Raw genomic sequence first — 23260 nt, 5'->3', positions numbered from 1 at the left:
CTCTACAGAAGTGGGGAAAATGCCCATCTCTTCAATTTAGGCTATGCAGGGCCACTTGGGCCATGATATCTTATAGATACTTTAGCAACTTTGGGATTTTAATCAGAGATCCATTCTTCCCCTTAAGACTCAGACACAGTGGGTCTGTTTGGGGGTTGGATCAGAAGACAAGTCTGAGTAACAGACACTATGCTTTAGTCAGAATTGATTCTCTGAGTCTAAAGATTGGTTTTACCTTCTGTCTCTTATTTCCTTAGGGTGAGTGATCTCCCAAAAGACTGGTGGCAGGCCCTCCTCACCAGTTCAAAAGATACCCCTAGACTGTAAATTTTAAAGGGAGTTTCAAGTCAGATTTGGGAGATATATCCATTCTTACCTGGAAACATGGAAGTGCTGTGTAAGACTTACTGTTCATCTATATTTATATCCAAATCTTCATAACTATGTATGTTTCTGTATGTGTATATGTGGCCGACAGCTGTGCCAGTTGTGTCTTATTTTTCCTCTGTGATGCTCTTTTTGGGACAATCTCCAGACTATTCAGGGTTATGGCAGCCTGATGGATGCTGGTCAGGCTGGATTCTGGCTGAAGCGAGATGAGGGTCCAGAGACTCCCTGTGCCAGTTTTATGGGACGGGATGAGTCCAGCCCCCTGGCCATCTGAGGCGTGGAGCTGGGGCAGGACGTGGAAGGTCTCCCATCCCAGGCACACCTCTCTTCAGGGTGGTCTGACTTTGTCGTCTCTGCTCCAGCCTGCAGCAGACACCAGACTCTTCTAGGCTGATGGCTGGACTGTCCTGGCCATACATACCTGGAGGACAATGACTGTCCCATTGCGGGTCAGAGCACTAGACTCCCTTTCCTCCTTTTTTCCTTCACAAAAGGACTTGATGGGAACTTTTAAAAGGGAAGAATATAAGACTTCAAAATTCACTAACTAAAAATATTGGTTGTGATACTCTTTGTCCCAGCCACGACTACTCTGGATGTAATCAGGTAACTTGGGAATAAAGTAGAAGGGCCTGGTGGTAAGTGGAGATGATTTTAGATAGTCCACAAATATTTTAAGTTGTAATACCCATGTGTTTATTTTAATATGTGTTAAATGAATACTCTCTTTAACACAAAAGATGATAGTTTAGATTTAAGGTGGTGTTATAAAGTTTCTTTTTCAAAAAAGTACCCATATTTCCTTTTCAAAAAGTATTCAAATTTAATGAGTCAGTTGGAAGACAAACATGAAGTAGAATATAATATTTATAGCAAAGGTGGTACATAGTGATATGGCAGAAATCATTCTAGTGGGAAACATTGCCCTAGCATAATTGATCTAGGGATAATGTCATGAAACACCTGTCATACAGTCTGAGATTTTACCCTACTTACAAATTAACAAGTTAACCTGCTACTGTTAAACTCATGCTATGGCAGGAGACATCAGAATCCTGGGTCAGAAACGAAGGACATTATTACTCATGGCAAAAGCAGTAACCACAACTTCATATTGGTTTGTACAGTTCCTCATGATCCTTAAGTCCCATAGGGTGACACAGCCCACTATGGGTGTGTTATATCCAGTGTACTGTATTCTAGGGAAGATACTCTGAGTTTGGAGAATTCACTCATGAGCAGAAGCAAGCCTGCTCTGTGTCCAGGAAAAGACGTTACCTCATCCCTCAAAGTTGCTTGCTGCAGACACAGCCCTCAGAAATGGCCTGTCTATGTGAAGAGTGGTCAGGGCCCTACCTTCTTGGTATACCCAGAAAGAATGTGCAGGGATGCTCAGAGCCCAAGGTAGATTGCCTCTCCCAGTAGTAACAGTTTTTTTCCGGGCAATAAATCTTAATGTGCATGGCAAGCCTTTCCTAACATCACAAATTTTGATTTTATAATTAAAATTTAAATAAAGTTGATAATGCATTATACTGTAGAGTGTAAATGGAATTTGTAACTCTGTCTAGTTTTTACTTAAATACATAAAATTTGGAAGGGGGGAAGGATATAGCTCAAGAGGCAGAGTGCATGCTTAGCATGCACAAAGTTCTGGGTTCAATCCCCAGTGCCTCCTCTAAAAATAAATAAATAAACCTAATCACCCCCCCAAACTAAATACATAGGATTTTGAATGAATCCTAATTAACTGAATGAAAAGAACATCAACTAAGAACATAAAAGTAAATAATCTATGAGGAACTTTGAAGTTACAGTAAGACATAGCTACCATGACACACAAAGTTAAAGAAGTAGAGGAGCAAAACCAGTGGATTTATCAGGATGCTAAGGACAGGAGTAATCTTATGTAAAATTTTTCACTGAGAAACTGCCAGGAGTGTGTGCACGTTTGAAAGTCAGCCCCAGATCCCATACACGTGTAATCACCACTGCCTCTATAAAAGGAAAAGGCAAAAGCTAAGAGAAAGGCTGGTCTGTTGCCTCTATAAGGACAGTTCAAGGTAGAGTAAGGGTTGTGGGAGGGGGGCTTTTCACATATAATGGTATCCAAAAGCAATTATTTGATATTATGACACCAGCGTTTTGTAAGAGCCATTGCAAAAAAAGCTGCATCATTTTCCGGATAATTTAATTGGGTATGGAGCATCTTTTCATGTGCTTATTGGCCATTTGTACATCTTACTTTGAGAAATGTCTATTCAAATATTTTGCCTAAACAATCCCTTAATATTTTCACTACAGTGTAGGTAAAAAATCTGTTTAAAAGAATGAGGTAGATCCATATGTACTACATATTCATCAGTAAAAGAAAAATGAAGGACAGTATTACACACACACACACACACACACACACACAAATATTAAGATGAAGCCCTTTAGCTCACAAAGGGGAGGGATTGTGTCTTTTAAAGTGACATTTTGATATCTGATGAGGCTTCCTGCCATCTGGTTGTTTAAGAAATAATTATTTTTTTAAAAAATTCTCCTAATACGTAATTTTATTATCCTTGAATTGCAACTGTCAAAAAAGTTTCTTGGACTTATGCAGAGCCCTTCTTCCCTTCCATGAGATCTGAGTCTTTTTCCAGATGTTATGTCATTAACCTACTATTTAATTGAAAAGGAAGTAAGGCTTAGAGAGATTAAGTGTCTTGGCCAAGGTCACCCATCTATTAAATGGCATGCCTGCCTAAGGTCAAAGCCCCTTGCTTCTAATCTCTGCTCTGCAACAGTTGGTATATAATAAATAGTAACAACAACAACCAACAACCATTTGTGCTAAATGGACTCCTATCAATTCCTTAAAGCTCCATGCCCTTTCAAGTCCTGATCTTTGTTCCCACAGTTTTCCCTGCCTGAAACATTCTCTTAACCACTCCTTACCCACGTAGCCTAGATAACTTCTACTCATTTATCCCAGAATTAATGTTACTTCTTTTTTTAAAAATAGCTTTTTTGAGATATAATTCACCTACCATACAATTTACCCACCTAAAGTGTTCCATTCAGTGGTTTTTAGTTTATTCACAGTTATGTGCAACTATCACCACAGTCAATTTTAGAACATTTTCAAGTCAAAAAGAAACACCATACATTAGCTATGACCCCTCCCCCATGCCTCTATCCCTCCAGCCCTAAGTAAATACTAATCTACTTTCTGTCTCTACAGATTTCCTTATCTGTAACATTTCGTAAGAATGTGCTCATATAAAATGTGGTCTTTTGTGACTACCTTCTTAGCATATGTTTTCAAGGTTCAACCATTGTGTAGCATGTATTTCTTCATTTCCTTTTATGGCTGAACGATATTCTATTGTATGGATATGCTGCATTTTGTTTATCCATTAATCCATTGATGGATATTTGGGCTGTTTTCATCTTTTGCTTATTATGAATAATGCTACTATGAACATTTGTGTACAGGTTTTGTGAGGGCATATGTTCTTATTTCTCTTAGGTAGATATCTAGGAATTGAATTGCTGGGTCACAGGGTAACTCTATGCTTAATTGTTTCAGGAACTACTATACTGTTTTCTAAACTGACTGACTTTTATACCTTCCCACCAGCAGGGTATAAGTTTTCCAATTTCCCCATATTCTTGACAACACTTTTTATTCTCTGACTTTTTGACTGTAGCCATATTAAGAGGGGTGAAGTGATATTGTGGTTTTGATTTGCATTTCTCTGATGGTTGATACTGAGCATCTCTTCATATGCTTAATGGCCACTTGTATATTTTACTTGGAGAAACGTCTATTCAAATCCTTTGCCCATTTTTTAGTTAGGATATTTGCCTTTTTATTATTGAGTTGTTAGATTTTTTATATATTATGGATACAAGTCTCTAATGAGATACATGATTTGTACATATTTTGTCCCATTCTGTAGGTTATCTTTTCACTTTTCTGACAGTATACTTTGACATCCAAATCATTTTAGTTTTGATGAAGTTCAATGTATTTTTTCTTTTGCTGCTCATGATTTTGGCATCATGTCTACGACTCTTTTGCCATATCCAAAGTCATGAAGATTTTATCCCTGTTTTTTCCTCTAAGAGTTGTATCATTTTAGCTCTTAGATTTAGGTCTCTGATCTCTTTCCAGTTAATTTTTTTGTATATGGTGTGAGGTAAATGTCTCATTTCATTAGTTTACAAGTGGCTGTCTAGTTGTTCCAGAACTACATGTGAAAGGACTACTTTTTTCCCCATTGAATGGTCTTGGCACCTTTGTGGAAATCAGCTGACACATGGTTTTATTTCTGAACTCTCAATTCAGTCCTATTGACCTATATGTCTATCATGTGCCAGTATCATACTTTCTTGATTGCCATTGCTTTGAAGCAATTTTTAAATCAGGAAATATGAGTCCTCCTACATTATTCTTTTCAAAGATCGTTTTGGCTATTTAGGGTCCCTTGCAATGCACACAAATTTTATTTACATCCCCACCCTCACATATGAATTTTAGAATCAGCTTATCAATTTCTACAAAGAAATCAGCCAAGATTCTGAAAGGGATTGCACTGAATCTGTAGATCAATTTGGGAAGTATTGCCATTTTAACAACGTTAAAATTTTCAGTTCATACACATGGGATCTTTCTCCCATTTAATTGCATCTTCTTTCATTTCTTTCAATAATGGTTTGCAGTTTTCAGAGTATAAGTTTTGTACTTCCGTTATAAAATTTATTTCTAAACATTTTGTTCTTTTTGATACTATTATAAATAGAATTGTTTTTTAATTTCTTTTTCAGATTGTTCATTGCAAGTGTAGAGAAATACAACTGATATTTGTATATTGATCTTGTATCCTGCAACCATGCTGAAGTTGTTTGTTAGTTCTATTAGTTTATCAGTGGATTCCATAAGACTTCCTATATATAAGATCAAATCATCTGTAGAGATAGTTCTACTTATTATTTTCTGATATGGATGCCTTTTATTTCTTTTCCTAGCCTAATTGTCCTGGCTAGAGCATCCAGTGTAATGTTGAATAAAAATGGTGAGCGCACACATCTTTGTCTTGTTCCTGTTACTAGGGGCAAAGCATCCAGTGTTTTAACATTAAGTATAATGTCAGCTGAGGGTTTTTTGTAATACCTTTTATTACACTGAGGAGTTCCTGGTTTGGGGATGTTAAAGCAACCTTGCATTCTGGGATGAATCCCACTTGGTCATGATGTATAATTGTTTTTTATATGTTGCTAGATTTGTTTTCTTAGTATTTTATTGGGGATTTTTGCAACCATATTCATAAGAGATACTGGTCTTTTTTTTTTCTTATATCTTTGTCTGGTTTTGGTATCAGGACAATACTGGTCTCATAAAATAAGAGGAGAAGTGTTCTGTCCTTTTCTATTTTTTTGGAAGAATTCTTGAAGGATTCTTGAAATATTTGATAGAATTCAGCAGTAAAGCTATGTGGCCTAGAGTTTTCTTTCTAGGTAGTTATAGGTCTATTCAGATTGTTTATTTCTGAGATGGTATTGATAGTTTATGTTTTTCTAGGAATTTGTCCATTTCATCTGTTATCTAATATAATGGCATGCAATATTTCATGCTATTTCATTTATAATCCTTTTTCATATCCATAAGGTCAGTTATATTGGCCCCTCTTTCATTTCTGATTCTAGTAACTTGACACACCTCCCTCTCTCTCCCTCTCTCTCCCTCCCTCTTCTTCTCTTTCTCTTCCTCTCTCTCTCTCAAATCAACCTAGCTAAAACTTTGTCAATATTATTGATCTTTTCAAAAAACCAGCTTTGGTTTCACTAATTTTCTCTATTCTTTTTCCATTCTCCATTTCATTAATTTCTGCTTTAATCATTATTATTTCCTTTCTTCTGCTTGCTTTATTCTTAGTTTACTCCTCGTCCCCAGTGTTTTAAGGTAAAAAGTTAGGATATTGATTTGAGATCTTTCTTCTTTTTTAATGTACGCATTTACAGCTATATATTTTCCTCTAAGAATAAGTTTAGCTTCACCCCCATAGGTTTTGGTATATTGTGTTTCAACATACCAAAGTTCCATGCCATAAGTTCTCATATGCTGTATGTTTTGTTTCATTTTTCATTCTTCTCAAAATATTTTCTGATTTCCATTTTGATTTGTTCTTTGATGCATTGGCTATTTAAGAGTGTTTTGCTTAATTTCCAGATATTAGTGAGTTTCCTAATTTTTTTGTTATTGATATGAAATTTTATTCCACTGTAGTCAAAGAAGTATCTTATATTATTTCTAATTCTTTAACTTTACTGAGGCTTGTTTTATGGCCTATCACATGGTCTACTTTGAAGAATGCTCCACATGCCCTTGAGAAGAATGTGCATTCTACAGCTGTTGGGTGGCATATTCAGTGTCTATTAGGTCTAGTTGGAGCATAGTGTTCTCAAATCTTCTGTTTCCTGGTTGATCTTCTGCCCAGCTTGTCTATTTTCCCAAATAGATGTTCTTCTACTTAATATATGCCCTTAAGACCATTTCTAAAGACTTTAAATTTTTGTTTTTATAAATTTCACTAGTTTCACTGGAAAGCAGGTCCACAGAGCTCCTCATGCTGTCATGTCAGAAGCTGACCTCCTAGACATTGCTTCTTCCTGGATGACTTCACTGGAAACTGGGTTAAGTCCTCTTACTCAGTGCTCTAATTGCCCCTTCATTACTTACCACACTCTCCTTCTGGTTTCCTCCCATTAAGCCATGAGCTCCACAAGAATATGAAGGCTTTATCTGTCTTACTGTCTTTTATATCTCCAGGGCTTGCCTAGCACATAGTAGATATTCAATAAATTATGGATTGAATAAAAAGTGTACTTCTTATATTTTTATTAAGTGGAAAGTGCTATGTCCTGGGAATCAGAACTCCTAAATATAGTACTGAGATTCAGATGTGGAATGGGCAGGCAGTGCCTATCACAGAAAACAGCTCTAACAACAGATGGATAAAAGAACGAATGAGATATAGATTTGGGATTTATTAATAAATGAAACTGAGTAGACAGTAAGAGCATGAACTTAGGAACTAGACTATATGGTTTTGAATTCCTGCTCTACCACTTCCTATCTGTTGCACAGCCTTGTTTTCCTCCAATTCTCTTATTTGTAAAATGGGGGATAATATAAGCACCAACCTCATAGGTTTGGGGGAGGATAAAATGCAATAATGAATATACATACACAAAAATGCTTGACATATACAGCATTTATATAGGTGCTATTATATTTTATCACTGTATATTTAAGAAAAGTAGGATAATTCTGTACATACTATCTTATAACTTGAATTTTAAAAAATAATAATTAATGATTTTTTTCCTTCTACTTGCAAAAAGGATACATTTTCCTTGGAGACAATTTAGAAGATAGGGTTAATTACCATCTGATGTCCAGTATTAGAAATGCATCTTTAATCTCAAAGATGAGGTCAACTATATGGGAGGGGATGAGGGAGGTACAGGGAGACACCTAAGTGTAAAATATGGCCCAAGATACTATCATGCTGCTAAGTCTCAGATTCCTGGTGGAAGAGGTAGACCCTGACTCTGAAGCTGGGGTAGAGGCATAAAGAGAAGAGGAGGAAGAGAGGAAGGGAGGAAGGGAAGAATGTATGTGTGTCTGTGTGCCCTGGTGGGGGGGAAAGAAGGAGAGTTTACTCTTCAGTTAGATAAAAATCATCTGCACTAAAAACACATAAAAATTATCAGTTTTACTAGTCTTTAAAAACAATTTCTTGCATATTCTCATATCTACCTAATTTATCACAGAATATTTAGAAAATGTGGAAAATCATACATTGGATTTATGATTTTGGCCTATCTCCCATCATCACAAGAGCCAAAAGCAATTATAAATGAAATGTTACTGTATTTCCTTTGATTTTATATACAATATGTATAAACCTACAAGGCTAATTAATTAATGAGTAAATACATTTAAAAAAACAGTATTAGCTAAGAAAGTGTAGATGGCCCTATTTATAGTTCTGCCACTGTCTTGTTTGGTAACCTAGCCAAGCCTCTTAATTTTTCTGTCTCAGTTTCCCAATTTGTAAAATAGGCTCTTGGATTAAAATAATTCTAGGGTGTTCCAGTTTTGACAATACATGATCTGTGAAAGCTTAGGACTGCTAGTGAGATCATAAATCATACCCTATAAATCCAAAATTAAGCAAAGGCACAGAACACATGACTGTAAAATCCAATGTTCTATAACCCTGCTAATCCATTCTTTTAGCCTCACCATTTATTTTGTTCTCCTATTTCCAATTCTTTTTGGTGCCTTTGCATATCATACCCAATCAGTACACAGACAGATAACTGTGTGTAGACAAATATTCAAATATGCTAAACATTTTTTAGTAAAAATTAATTTCTTAGAAATCCTTAAGATAGGAAAAATATGAGTGGAACAAGGCTGGGGGACTTCCATTTTAGGTCCTATTCTAAAGTTATTTTGTACTTAACAATTGTAACCAAACAAGTGTCACTAACATATTGACTGCCTTATCTAGCTGGAGGGAAAGAAATTGTAAGAGGTACCTACCAGTAAAGTGTGTGATGGTTTTAAAATTCGGCTCCAGATTATTTGGCATTCCTTCCATCAAGAGTTGGAGTCTATTGTCCCTCTCCTTGAATCTTGGCATAGGACTTGTAACTGTTTCAACCAATGGAGTATGGCAGAACTTATCTTATGTGACTTCTAAGGTTAGGTCGTAAAAGGCCATATAACTTCCACCTTGTTCACAGGGAACATTTGCTTTTTTTTTCCTTTCTATTTAATTGAGTTACAGTCAATTTACAATGTCGTGTCAATTTCTGGTGTACATCACAATTCTTCAGTCATACATGAATATATATATATATATATATATATATATATATATATATATATATATATTCATATTCTTTTTCACCATGAGCTACTACAAGATATCGAATATATTTCCCGGTGCTATACAGTATAACCTTTTTTATCTATTTTATATATACCAGTCAGTATCTACAAATCTCCAACTCTCAGTTTATCCCTTCCCACCCCCCTCCCCCCTGGTTACCACAAGTCTGTATTCCATGTCTGTGAGTCTGTTTTTGATATAAGCTCACTTGTCTTTTTTTTTTTTTTTTTTTTTTTTTTTTAAGATTCCACATAGGGAACACCTGCTTTTAAAGCTCTGAGATGGCCATGTTGGACAGGCTACACGTGGGAACTCTGGCTGATGGCCCTACTTGAGTCTGTTCTTCAGCCATTTCAGTCTCAGCTCGTGCAGGACTCAGCTGTTTGAGTCATCTACAGCCTTTCAAGTTACCCCCGGTCATCCAAGCCATGCCAGCTGAAGCCCCAGATATCCTGGAGCAGAGAAAAGTAGTCCCTGCTGTGTACTTTCTGAACCTCTGACTCAGAATCTGTGAACATAGTATCAGTTATAGTTTACACCAGTGAATTTTGGGATGGTTTGTTACCTATCAATAGGTAAATGGAAGAGTTAATGTGTCATGCTGAAGGTGCTAGCCATAGGCATACAATAGTCATGAAGCCAGTGTGTTATCAAGTCAGCCCAACAGAGTTGGATAAATGTGAGAAAAGGTGAGAAAATGAATGCAGAGACTGAGTCTACTCTTCTATTATTTCAGGGTAAGAGCCATCAAACCAGTTCACCCTCTCTCTGTCCCCTCAGGGCACACGAGTCCCAAACTAAGACTCTTGTGTCCTAACTCAGCCTTAGAAATTTAAAATTTTTTCTGCTCAACAGTTTGTTATCTATCTTCAACTCCTCAGAAAACTCCAAGGACAAGAGAAGTTCTCAATCAACACCTCATAACATTTTAGTGAAGGTAACATTTCTAGGACAATTTTCACCTATCTTTAAAACATCACTTTGTTTTAAAGATCACTTTAAACAACACCAACCTCTTTTTAGCATGACATCTAATCTGGAAAAATACACAAATGTATTTTTTCATCTAAGAACATTTTGTAGTTTCAAACAAAATACTTATTCAAGATGAGTCAAAAAGAGGACTAAAAACTCCACTTCTTAAACTTCGTATTCAATGATTTGTTATGTCACAGCAGTTTCTTTACTTTCAGGGGGTTCTTTCTAGATAATTCCTAATTTTCATAAAAGCTTTTCCATATTGCTCTAAATACAGACCTCTGAATGAAAAGCAACCTATTAGCCTCAGTAGTGGATGCATTCAGCCAACAAGTATTCACTAATCAGCTACTGGGTACAAGAAATTCTATAAGTCACTGGGTTTGCAAAATAGAAGACAACAGATGTGTTTTGGGCCCTCACAGATTTTAAAGACGAGTGGATCTAGCTAAGGACAGAACTATGTTCTGCCTACTCTTCAAATCTTGTTAGAAACCATCTAATAATAGTACAAAATTAATGAATCAACCTTCATTGACGATTCATCGGTCTCTGTGGTAAGTAGTTGATATATGTGATTTACTTCTTCTAACAACCCCTGTTTCACAGAGGAAGCACAGTGACTTTGCTAAGTAATCAACCCAAAGTCACACATCAAGTAAGTAGTAGAAACAGGATTTAACCCCAGACATTTCTGATGCCACAGCTCATGATGCTAATCAGCACCCTTCGAGTCTATATCACTAATAGAGATACCTGTATGAAGAGTTATTAACTGTGAGACAGAATCCAGGAATTACCAGCATTCTTTTAAACGACAATTATTTTGTAATTTGAGCTTTTGGAGCTATATATCAATATCTCTATGTATCTCTAAAAGCATGTGTATATATACATACATACACATATGTGTATACATTTAATTTTATATATTTCAAACTACATATGCACTAGGCGTATACTTTTCTTCTATTCAATATTTCAGCTAGTTTAGCAGGGTAGGAGATTACATAGGAGTTTGAAGTCAAAACTAGAGGCAATAAGCATTTGCCTAGCCTGCCTTGCCTCAGTACAAATAACTCTTTTGGTTCCTTTATCACAACCAACACTTACTAAATTTTTTTTTTATAATAATGCCACTTTCCTAAAGACATCTCTATTTTCTAGCTGAGATAGGATTTTTTTAGTTACTTCAAGTTAAAGAAAGGAAAAGTTACACTAAAGATGAGTTTCAAGTTTAGTTGCTTAACATACCCCCTGTTTATTTCTAATATCTTTTTTCTCCAAAGACTGTGTCATCAAAAACATCACATAAATTTACATAAAATGTCCAAGAGCTGACAACCGGACTTCTTCCTGAAGATTTACTTTACAGATCATTTTCAAAACACCAACTGTATTCAGGAAGATGCCTCTATTTTTAAAAAAAATTTTTCTGAAGTAAGCTAGTATGTTTCAAAAGTGATGTTGATATCGTGTGGAGCCCAGAAAAAATATTTTCTCGGTGGTACAGGTGAACATAAACTATAAGGCTTTTCCATTCCGCAGGATGAAATATTTCCTTCAAAAATGAAACCTGGTAATTAAAAAAATTTTAATGGCATGTTGATTTTTTTAAAACAGGAAATAAAGGGAAATTATCAGGAAAGATATGTACAGCCTACTCCATTCCCTTGCTTCTCTTTCTGTTAAGTCCCTTGCTCTCTCCTCACTCCACCCCTCAATCTAAATTTCCCAGAAGGGTATGAATTCAGGGAACGTGGTGGACATTGGTGACTGTGCACATGCAGGGTGTGTGTGGTGACGGGGGGGGGGGGTGTCACGGCCAGCAAGAATAGGAAAAAAAGCAGAAAAAGCCAAAGCCAAGGCCTGGAGCGGGAGTGGGAGGGGTGGAGGGTGTTGCAGACCCTCCCTGGTAACCAGAGAAGGGAAAACTCCAACCGCAGGGAGGTGATGCCACTTGTAGGCCCTCAGATTGGAGAGGAGCGAGATGAGTGACAGGGCGGTGTGAGCTGGGGCCCCGCGCACAAACAGGAGGAGGGGTTTGTACGTGTGCACTAGGCGGGAGGGGAGCGCTCCTGCTGCACCGACCGCAGGAGTTGGGGGCGAGCTCGGCGGTGACGCGAATTCCTCACGTGACCGGGAGCTGCAGAGCGACGCAGCCTTCGGTGCAGTCGTCACTCCTGTCTGGGTACCAGCTCCCCACTGCCCTGCGCGCGGCGGGCTGGCATCGGGCCCAGGGAAAGCGGAGCAGGTAAGGGCCCTGGGGCCCGTGCGCCGACGCCAGGGAGGCAGCGGCCCGGGAACGCCAGAGGCCGGCGCAGGGGATCAGCGCAGCGAGTCCCGGCCAGCTCTCTCCACACCCCAGAATTCGCGGAGCACAAATACGGCACCCCCTGGGGTGGGGTGCAGGGGCCATACGGTTTCAGGGAGGGCAGCAGAGCAACTAAGAGCGATGGGAAGTCATCCCGAGTTCCTGCAGGGAAATGGTGAACCCGGGAGGGGGGTGGGGGTGGGGGCGGGGGACGCAGGGCGGGGGGCGGCCTGGGTTGGGGGCGCACGGCCGGGAGGGGGCCGAGCTCCCAGCTGCGGCAGCCCCCTGCCCTACCCCCCGACCCCGGCCCTCTGCAGGTCTGCGGGTCTAAGTGTCGCGGCGGCGCACTCGTGGCGAGAATCGGGAGAAGCAGAAGACAGCAAGGATAGGCCCAGGTCGGTGCGGGGGACAGCGGGGGTGGGGCGGGTGTAAAGCCCAGTCTGAGACCCCTCCTAACGCCCCCAGGCCCCATCCCCGGTCCTCCATTTTGGTGCCTGCTGCGCTCTGGGAAAGAATCCTGGGCAGGGAAAAATGGTGGGCTTTGGGTTTGGGGGAGGGAGGTAAAAGGAGAGAGCTGGGGAAGGGGCTCGAACTGGAAGCTACCTAGAGGGCGCCCGAAGCTCCTGAAGTGGGGAAAAAAAAATAAATTTAAAAAATCTTTGATATCAGAGCTCTGAATCCTGCTGGTCAGTGCACCAAGCATTCAGTCTGTCTCCTTGCCTTTGTCTTGCTTGTTGTTCAAAGAAAAACAACCAGGAAAAAAAAATCTCATCATGGCCAATATCCACCAGGAAAACGAAGAAATGGAGCAGCCCGTGCAGAATGGAGAGGAAGACCGCCCTTTGGGAGGGGGCGAAGGCCACCAGCCAGCAGGAAATAATAGACGGGGACAAGCTCGCCGACTTGCCCCTAATTTCCGATGGGCCATACCCAATAGGCAGGTCAATGATGGGATGGGTGGAGATGGAGATGATATGGAAATGTTCATGGAGGAGATGAGAGAAATCAGGAGAAAACTTAGGGAGCTGCAATTGAGGAATTGTCTGCGTATCCTTATGGGGGAGCTGTCTAATCACCATGACCATCATGATGAATTTTGCCTTATGCCTTGACTCCTGCCATTTTCCGTGAGATTGATACTGTGATTCCCCACTATTGTTCTTTTCCCTTGCATTTTCCTGATATGCCTTTACTGATCCGTTTGCTGTGAACCTTATGTAATTTCCATGTGTCAGGTGGGTTCTGTGTTACCAGCTTCTAATTGGAGATTGCCTTGGCACCCAATCTAAGTTTCTGTCAACAGTAGTTTCACCTATTTGCATGGAAAAATGTTAAGTTAATAAAGCAATTAAAAAGCAATCTGTACATTTATTATTGTCTTATTAAAATATACATATATAGTATACGAACCCTCCAAATATCTGAAATCAAATACCCTAGGATGTTAATTGGGTCACCTGTTTCTGTGGTTGGATAATATGTGACTTTTTTTCCCTTTTATTATTTGGAGTTTCAGAGGCAGTGAAAACAATTTTTCAGTAAGTCTGTGAATGTACATAATTACTGGTTCAACAACCTTAAAGAAGAGTGAACTTCACATGTTTTCCAGTCTTAACTGGAAGAATAAACCCTCCCTTTAGTAGATACATGCGTTTAAAGAGTCAGTCTTCTCTTCTGTGAAATTGGGAGTAATGCTTACCTTACAGGGCTGCTGAGTGGAATAATGAGCTGTGGAACTGTTGGGCTGCCTCCTATGCAAATCCCCAGCATTTGACAGGACCCTGGCCCTCATCAGGTACTTGGGAAGTACTAAAGGGAGATTTCATGTAGGCTCACAAGTCCAGAGGGCAAAAAAGGTGGGTTCCACCTTGTCATTCCTCTCATATTTGCAGTACCCCTGCTCCCCTGATTACTGCCTTGTCAATTGGGCATACTTTCCCTTCTGCTGGGTGCTGTTTCTGTTCCTGTTGCTGATGTGCTGGAGTCCACAAGGTAACAGAAATCCACTGATCGCTTTGCAGTCCCTGGTGAGCTAAATCCTCCCTCCACCTTTGACTTCTATAGAAATGTGCGGAATGCCTTTATCCCCGCTTTGGAGTTACATTTACCCAAGTGAGTACCATTCCCATGGTTCTTGCCCCTACAATGGTTCTGAACAGAATAGTGCTTTTTGGTTTTATTTTTATGCCCCTCCTTTTGAAAGAACTCAGATATGAAAGCACTGGGTCCTAGCTCAGGAGACACATCTCGATGTCTTACCATGGTGTGCCCATAATTGCACTACTGCAAACCTCCAAAACACAAACAGGCTGAAGATTTATTTTGCCTGTGTTTGTACCCTATGTGGGGGGTTTTCTCTTAAAAGAGTCTGGGCCGGCCTGCCTAACCAGTTTAACACAGCCAAAAGACATGTAAATTACATTAGAGGAACACATTTTAAAGCTGAAACACTTCTTTCCCATTTCTATCCCTTCTATACCTGAAACGTGAAATTGCTTTGTGAGTTCTTAAAAACTTCATTAAGTATTTGGCATTGTCATGTTTATGTGATTGTGTGCCCCCCTCAAGACAGTGATTTTGTTTTAATAATCCTGGAGCTCGGTTTCTAGTTAGTGTCTGACATACTAGATATTAATTATTTTGATTGATATAATTAACTGTAATGGAGTTCAATACTGTTCCTGACTGTTCTTAATTAAGTGGCTCAAGCAAGTAACTTTACCTGGAAAGCATGAGTTTTAATTTCCAAAGGACCATAGCAAAAAAAAATCTCTAACCTAAAATCTGTAATCTTTTAAAAAAAACTTCGTATGTGCCAGTGTTTACATAAACATAGACCCCTTACTTGCATCTTAACTACCTAGAGGAAATGTTAACAATGCCGACACTTGGGTGCCTTTCCCAATCCCAACTCCCCTTGTCATCCCTTGAATCACCCGATTAGGAATTACTGTTTTGACAGCCCCTCAGGTGATTCTGATGCATTTGAGTTTTGCCAGCATAGGCGTGGAGAAAAGCTGATGGTGATCACACCATTTTACAAACATTGTGATCTAAATTACCTTACTTACTTGATTTTGCAATGAATATACCTTCCTGAAATTTGATGTATCTAAAATTGGATTGCATTAAACAATCAATGTATGTCTATCTTTAAATGACTACTGTTTTTTAATCTTCCCAAATATCCTGTTAATAAATGCATTATTATGAATTTATTACTAATAAATTTATAAAAATTATAAAATTATTAAATACATTAGACATTCTCATTTCTATGCAAGCCTGTGCCCTTTTACAGCACTGATTTTGTCTTAATCACCATGGAGCTCAGTTTCTAGCAGTCTCTGATACAGTAGATATTTAATAATAATGCATTTGATTATTACTAAAGATTTTAGCATTGTAATTTATCTAAAATAATATATAACAACAGTTAATATTGGGTCTTTGTGGGTGGTTTATTTCTTTACACTCTCATGTTTTAAAAGTTTCTATGAGGAACATTTTTAAATGAAATATTTTTTATAATTATGTAACACAAGGTCATTAGACGTACTTAGATTATGCAGAAAATATAATGAAAAATATAAACAAACCATAATCATCCAAAGAAAGCACTCATAAAATTTTTATCATCCCATATTTAGTCATGATTAAACGAGGCTCAGAGCCTCTTAAGAGGAATACTGCCTCTTTCAAAGCCCCTGCCAAGGAGACATGTTTAGCTTGTTTATTTTTTCTCTCTCTTATCCACTCCTTAAAGCTAATTGGATCACATTTGACCAACTTTCATTTAGGTCCAGTTTTTCAAAACTGTGAAAATAAGAGTCATCACATTTCAGCAGGTCCACTCCCAGTTGTCAAATGTGGGAACATTAAATGAATACATTTACTTACTAGAAAAGAACTATTTATGAAGCTTAAAAGTTGTCACATTAAGTAGAAAAAGGGCTGGAAATGGTAATAAAATGGGCTAAATTATATGTCTATTCGTCTTCTTCCATGAGATCACATATTTCATGTAATAAACATGCTAATTTTGTTTAGAAAGATCCCATTTAAAAAATTTCAAGCATATTGCATGTAATGTAGTTGCTATCTCGTGTACAGTCGGAATGCTTTCTAAGTAACATAAATATACATAACCAAATAAGTAAGTCATCCCTATAAATTAAAAAAATCTTAACATTTATTTGTATTTTTTATTTCCCCCCAAACATTGTTTAAAAAGTTACAATTAGCCTGTTTAGAAATTTGCTCTTTCTCTTGTAGTCGATGGAAATATTTTCTATTTAGTAAAAATAAACTTTGGTGAATTTTATATGAAGAGAGAAATCTTCAGATCAATGCCAATTAAAAAAATTATTTTCCCATAAATGAAAAGAGCTGGTGTTTCTGATTGTAAAATAGGCATCCTAAAGTGGTTTTGTTGTTGCTGTTGCTTTGGAACAGAAGAGAAAATGTATTAAGAAGAAAAATTTTGAATCTTACTTTCAACACCCTGTTTCCTTTACTGAGATCACATGAGTGTAGACTAATTTTAAGTTTTTATCTGTTTTTCCTAAGTTAACAAGTATTACTTAATCACTAATTATATTAAAGTTTGAGTTTTTAAAAGAGGATGCAAACTGAATGGGTCAATTAACTTAAAGACAGTGAAAAACTTGATGGAAACTTGTTAAAAAAGCAAAAACAAACAAGAATAATGAATTTCAGATTATTTTTGAATCATTTAGCTAGTAATATAAACAGTGGTTATTGTCATGACAATGCCTTAGTTCATTTTACTCTGTTCATTGGTAAAATGGAGGTAATTTCCAGGGCTGCTGTGAGAACCAAGATAGGTAAAGAGTGTGTGAGCTGTGTTGAACTATTGTACTCAATGGTGAAAGAGTGAATGGTTTCCCCCTAAGATAGGAGCAAGACAAGAATGTCTGCTCTCTCCTCTCTTGTTAAACATAGTTCTGGGAGTCCTAGCGATTGCAGGAAGGCAAGAAATTGAATGAAAGGCATACAAATTGGGAAAGAAGAAATAAAGGAAGAAGTAAAACTGTTCCTATATACAGATGACATGATTGCCTAGGTAGAAGATCCAAAAAAACCTACATTTTATCTTCTAAATAACTCCCACATGAACTTGCAAAGAAATGTGTTTCAAAGAATATCTTAAAAAATAAAATAAGAGCATTATTTGCTGATGTGTAGAGTCTCTCTACTCTCAACCATTGTGACATCAGACTACTTATGAAATGCTGGTAGGCTTGGCTCTCCTGACTCTCCACCAGGCTACAGTCTAAAAGGAGTTCATGTTAAGCTAAGGGAAAATTGAAGTGACTGGGAGAAATCATCCCATCTCACCAAGTTGTACACCCAGGACCACAGAAGACTTGTCACTCTCTGCCCACCAGGGAACATCATAGGGGTTGAGAGTGAGAGTCTAGCGGTCACATAGGCTCAAGGGGTTTGAGTCCCAGCCTTGTCACTTTTAATTAGCTGGTGCTGCAGACAAATCCCTTCAGCTTCCACTTGCTCTTTGGTAAAACCAGTGTAATAGTGGTAGCTACCTCATAGACTGGTGCTGAGAATTAGATGATGCAAGTAGAGCACTTAGCACAATCCCTGTCACGTAGTACAGGGTATTTACGGTAAAGGTTACTTACAAAACCTGTACAAAATGAGAAACTTTTCGGTAGATAATGACAAAAATATGCAGAGGCAGAGACAAGGAAGTTTGCTGAGCTTTATGTGTCCTGCTCTTATGTCACATGGCATGGAGACCCGTGGTTCGTTGAGCAAAGCCAGAGCCAGCTATTCAGTACCAAAGGCGATAGTAAGGGACTCCACCATCTTCTCTTTTAGTGTATTCTGTTATTTGTTCTTTTCTTCTGAGAGCTGCCGACGCCAACGGAGTCTGAGACTCTTTCATCTCAGGGAGGCTGCATCTCCTGGCATTAAGTTGTCCGACGTTTTTTCCAAATTTGAAAGGCCATGCGGGACACTAATGTGATGAGGAGCAGAAGAGAGAGGATCAGCTGCAACATGAAACAGTGGTAGGGAATTGTGTCTGACCAACCAGCCATTGTGACGGACAGATTTCTCACTCAAAGAAGGCCCTCTTCACTCTGCCAACAGCACAAGTCCATAATTTTGAAGTGTAGGAAGTGAGCCTTCCCACGTCACAAATTCTCTGGGTTGTCCTCTTTCACTCACTCTAAGTTCACGGGGATGTGTGACTTGGGCAAGAGGCTTAAAGGGAGTCTGACCACAGGGGTTCAATATCTGTTGACCTGGCAACAGGCTGGCTTCATTATTACCTGCCTATTTTTCTCCCCTCTGAAACTTCCTTTATTACCCTAGCATTCAGGGCTGCTCATCAGAGTCTTGGTTTCCAGTTCAGCCTTGGGTAGAGGAGCTATTCCTAGTTTTCTTAGAAAATTTATTCCCTGGCTAATTTATTTAGTGTTTCCCATTTTGTATTGAAAAAATGACTTGTGATTCTTTTCTGCCAATGTATTGGGGGGCGGGGGCAGAAATGCTGCAGCATCACCAAGTGTCCAGTCACTGCTTTGTCACATGCGGTCATCTCCTTCTGGGCTTACTCTTGTTTTGGGTAGATTATGCTGGACATGGGGTTCTTCCCCCAGGGCCCTCAAGGAAAGAGCTCATCCAGGGGTTCTCTTTTCACCCTCCTCCTCAATTAGTCTCAGGGAGTGGAGGTCATTTCTCAGAAGCACTTTGCCTGACCCTCACTGGAGGCAGCACCCCTCACTTTGCTGGGGTTGGGGGGGGGCTAAATTAACTCTTTTAAAAGAATCTACTCCATGAACGACCTTACTCTATGACTAAATCTCTCCACATTTAAAACTGCTGGAACTAAACAGAACATCCCTCACAACAAAGAGCTCCCTGACCCAAAATGTCAACAGTGTTGAGGTTGAAAAACTTGCTCTAGAGCAAGGTAAACATTACTATCCATCCTGTGTGCACAGATTCGAGGGTAGAATCCAACTTTAGAATCCAACAACCCTGGATTAGAATAACCATGCTGCCTCTTAACAGGCATGTGTTCTTGGGAAATGTATTTAACCTCTATGAACCTTAGCAGAATGTGCTTTGGGGGGAATGTGTTATAACAAGGAATACTGGTATTTGCATGGACTTTACACATTTTCTAAATGGACAATGGGTTACTTGCTAATTAAGAGATAAAGCCCACTAGAGCTTTATTCATGTCAAATATGTTATAACTCAGACTTTTTAAAAAGTATAGTAAGTACTATAAAACGCAAACATGGACACAACCAAGGTTATGAAGTAAAACATTACAGAAAGTAGGTGCCCCTATGTAACTCACTGACTGCCTCACCCTCAGAGGGAACCACTATCCAAAATTTGTCATTTACTCACAAATTCATCCATAAATGAAACATGTCATTGCTTTACACATTTTTAGCTCTAACTATATAAGTAATATATTCATGTATCATATATTGACATTTTTTTCTCTGAAAATCGTGATCTTAAGATTTCTCTAATAAGGTGACTTTGGGACTGTTTTGATACTTTTAGCCATGCTACCATGAGCATGCTTGCACATATGCGCGAGAATCTACAGGCCAGACCTAAGAGTGCAACAGCTGACAGGACCTCACTTCTTTTTCTCATAGATGTTGCCAAATGTCTCTGCAAAGAGATTGTACCAGTTTGTCCTCTCCCAGCAGTATTTGGAGTTTTCGTGGCTCTACAATTTCAATGTAAATAGGATGCAACATAGATACAAACTCAATAGTCAGGTTTTCTTTTCAAACTCAAGAATTACTTCAAGATATATTCTGAAGCATAAAGTAAGCATAAAGCTGAACATTTAGAAATAGGCATGTGAAATGTACCAGTTATAGGGAAATATAATAGAGAAAAATAAGATGTACTCTAACATTCTAACAAGATCATATTGGTAAATATTAAAAACATCATGAAATCCATTGTTTGCATGGATCTTGAAAAACAGGTGCTCTCATCTTGAAGTGGGTTGGGATACCCATTAGTAATGAGATTTCGAAGTTCGACTAGACAATAAATATTTTTAAATATTAGATGATCATGCTCTTTAACAAAGCCTTCCCACTTGTGGGAATTTATCCTCCTGATGTAACCAAGCAGGACTCTATGGGGTCTTCCCGGGACAGAACCCACCCCCACCATGTCCTCTGCCTGCCTCTTGTTTGTAGAAAAACTTCAGCCTCCTAGGCCTTCCCCGGGTTCCAAAGAATAAATTTATTCAAAGAAGTGAGAAAATGCAGAAACAAAGGAAAATGGTCAAGCAAGACAAAATGATAATAGTTTAGCCATCAAATTCAAGGAACTTAAGTTCCTCCTTAAAGGCTATAGATAATATTCTGAGCCATATCCTTTGAGATGTTTTGCAGATACTGAAACCCCACCAGGTGGAAGAAGTTAACTGTATGTTGCCCACAAGCACACAGTCCCCAGACTGCGTGGAACCAGACTCCTGATTACCTCACCACCAACCAATCAGAAGAATGTCCATGAGCTGATCACGCACCCTGCAATCCTTTCCCTCACCCTGTCTTTAGAAATCTTTCCCTGAAAGCCTTCGGGGAGTTCAGGCATTTTAAGCATTAGCTTCCCATACTTCTTGTTTGGCGCCCTGCAATAATGCTGCACTTTCCTTGACCACAACCCGGTGTCAGTAGATTGGTTTTATTGTGCATGGACGAGTGAACCCAAGTTCGGTTCAGTAACACTGATGCAGTCAGGGGAGGCCCATACATCATCACTCATATTTACACTAAAAGAGTATTGTTTATCTGAAATTCAAATTTAACTGGGTTAAATTCAATCTGGCAACCCTACACATGGAGGGTAGAACCAAGGTGCTCCAGACAACAGCACCAGCTGAACTAGCAGATGCCAGCACCAACACTCACTCATGTGAGTGAGGGCTCCTGGATGTCCCAGCCAAGTGGAGCCTCCAGCTGACGGCAGTCCCGGGTGACAGACAGCATGTGGAGCAGAAAAACACCCAGCTGAGCCCAGTCAACCTAGAAAATTCCGAAAGAGAAAAAATGGGTATTGTTTTAAGGTGTTTTGTTTAACAGAAATAGATATACAAAACATGTGGCTTTGTTAAATCTCCCTCTTTTTCTGTGGTCTGTTATCATTGGATATGATAGGGATTCTTTTATTATCCTTCCAGGCTCAATAGGACTTTGTTAAAAATTTGGCTATAGTCCATGTTTAAGTTTATGTGTGTGTACAGATTTTCAAACATTTCCTCAAATTCTTCTTGAAGAAATCTCCAAGGGAAATTTTCTTAATATGTGATTTTCACCCTATTCTTGGAATTTAATCTAATTCCACCTTTCCTCCATAAGATGTCTCCATGCCACTCATGCCTGTTAAGTAATAAAAGGCTGTTGCTAAAAACTGTTCAATGAGCCACATGGAAAGCTATATCCTCAGAAGGCTACTTGGTGAGTACTCAAACAGAACAAGGGGAATTTATTCACTTTGAGAAGTATTCCTCAAAGAAGTTGTCCTGAAACCCTTTCTTTTGCTACAGGGACAGCTTTGTAAGGGAACTTCTTTTGTTGGGCACATGTAGACAGGGCTCCTCCACCAGACAGCTGATAGATATGCATTGCAGTCCTTGGCCTTTGTGACTATTCCATTGTAGCACTGTTGGGTAGATAAGTCTATCCAATTCTGGGGTTCATTAATAGGAAATGCCTTGCCTACAGATCTAAGCCACTTTTCTCCAATATGACTTTTATAAGGAGTAAAGTTGATACATTGTTCTCTGTATTCTTTTTTCGTATTTCTTAATTGATTTAGAGCTCAAATGTGAAGCAGGGATGTATTAGGGGTTGGGGAGCCCTTTAAAGCCTAAGCATTTTGGAGCAAGACCATAGGGAATAATTGGGAGCCAGCAAGACACAGAAAGGGAAGACTATGGGCCAACTGTAAGACCCATCTCTGCAGGCAGAGCAGGACGTGTGCTCCATAGGGGCAACTTACACCATGAGTCTTGAAGTGAGCAGTCCTGGGCTGTGTAATTAGTTTCTTCTTCCAGCCTCACTAATCAGGTGAGTCGTTCCTGTGACTGAGAAGTGAGTGTATAGAGAGGCTAGGAGTGTTTTGGTCATGGATGCCCCTTCATATGGAAGAAATTAACAGGAATGGATGATCAGAATTCCCCAGGACAAACCATTGTATGACCCAACTGACTAAGTTTCTGCCTACTAAATAACTATAATGTTCTAGGCCTGCTTCCTTTAAATAATTACCAAAAATTGCTTAAATAATATTTATCTTGTGTGTTCCTAGATCATCCAGTCACTTGATTACAGTCTCTTAGTTTTCTGCCACGGATGTCTAACTACTTAGCATGGGCTGTGATTTTAAATGTTCATTCTCTGAGAGCTAGTTCATGTCCAAGGACCCTAAGATACCTCCTTTGATTTCTTTATACTGGTAATACTTCCCTCCTGCCTCACTTTAAAGAAAACAAAATTCCTGAGGACAAACACATGCCTTATTACAACAACGTGGGCAGAGTTCCACCAACCGCCCGGGTCCCAGTCTAGTGCCTCTG

The 23260-nt window shown here is 38.9% G+C and overlaps 1 protein-coding gene across 2 annotated transcripts; it reads left to right on the top strand.

Annotated features, from left to right (window-relative positions):
* The first annotated feature begins 12507 nt into the window (after nt 1–12507).
* BEX3 (brain expressed X-linked 3) lies at nt 12508–14001 on the top strand. Of its 2 annotated transcripts, none has more exons than XM_031446672.2 (3): nt 12508–12582; nt 12960–13037; nt 13387–14001. In XM_031446672.2, exon 3 carries the CDS (start codon nt 13416–13418, stop codon nt 13752–13754), a length of 339 nt encoding a protein of 112 aa, XP_031302532.1. In that variant the 5' UTR covers nt 12508–12582; nt 12960–13037; nt 13387–13415; the 3' UTR covers nt 13755–14001. The 2 variants fall into 2 exon arrangements, with proteins under 2 accessions (XP_031302532.1, XP_031302531.1); XM_031446671.2 differs by having other exon boundaries at nt 12560–12582; nt 13434–14001.
* The last annotated feature ends 9259 nt before the right edge of the window (nt 14002–23260 follow it).

Source organism: Camelus dromedarius, chromosome X, assembly GCF_036321535.1.
Source record: "Camelus dromedarius isolate mCamDro1 chromosome X, mCamDro1.pat, whole genome shotgun sequence".
Lineage (NCBI taxonomy): Eukaryota > Metazoa > Chordata > Mammalia > Artiodactyla > Camelidae > Camelus > Camelus dromedarius.
This window is presented reverse-complemented; position numbering and strand designations above follow the sequence as displayed.

Coding starts and splice junctions, on each gene's coding strand:
- BEX3 (XM_031446672.2), top strand. CDS start 13,416: ATGGCCAATATCCACCAGGAAAACGAAGAAATGGAGCAGCCCGTGCAG.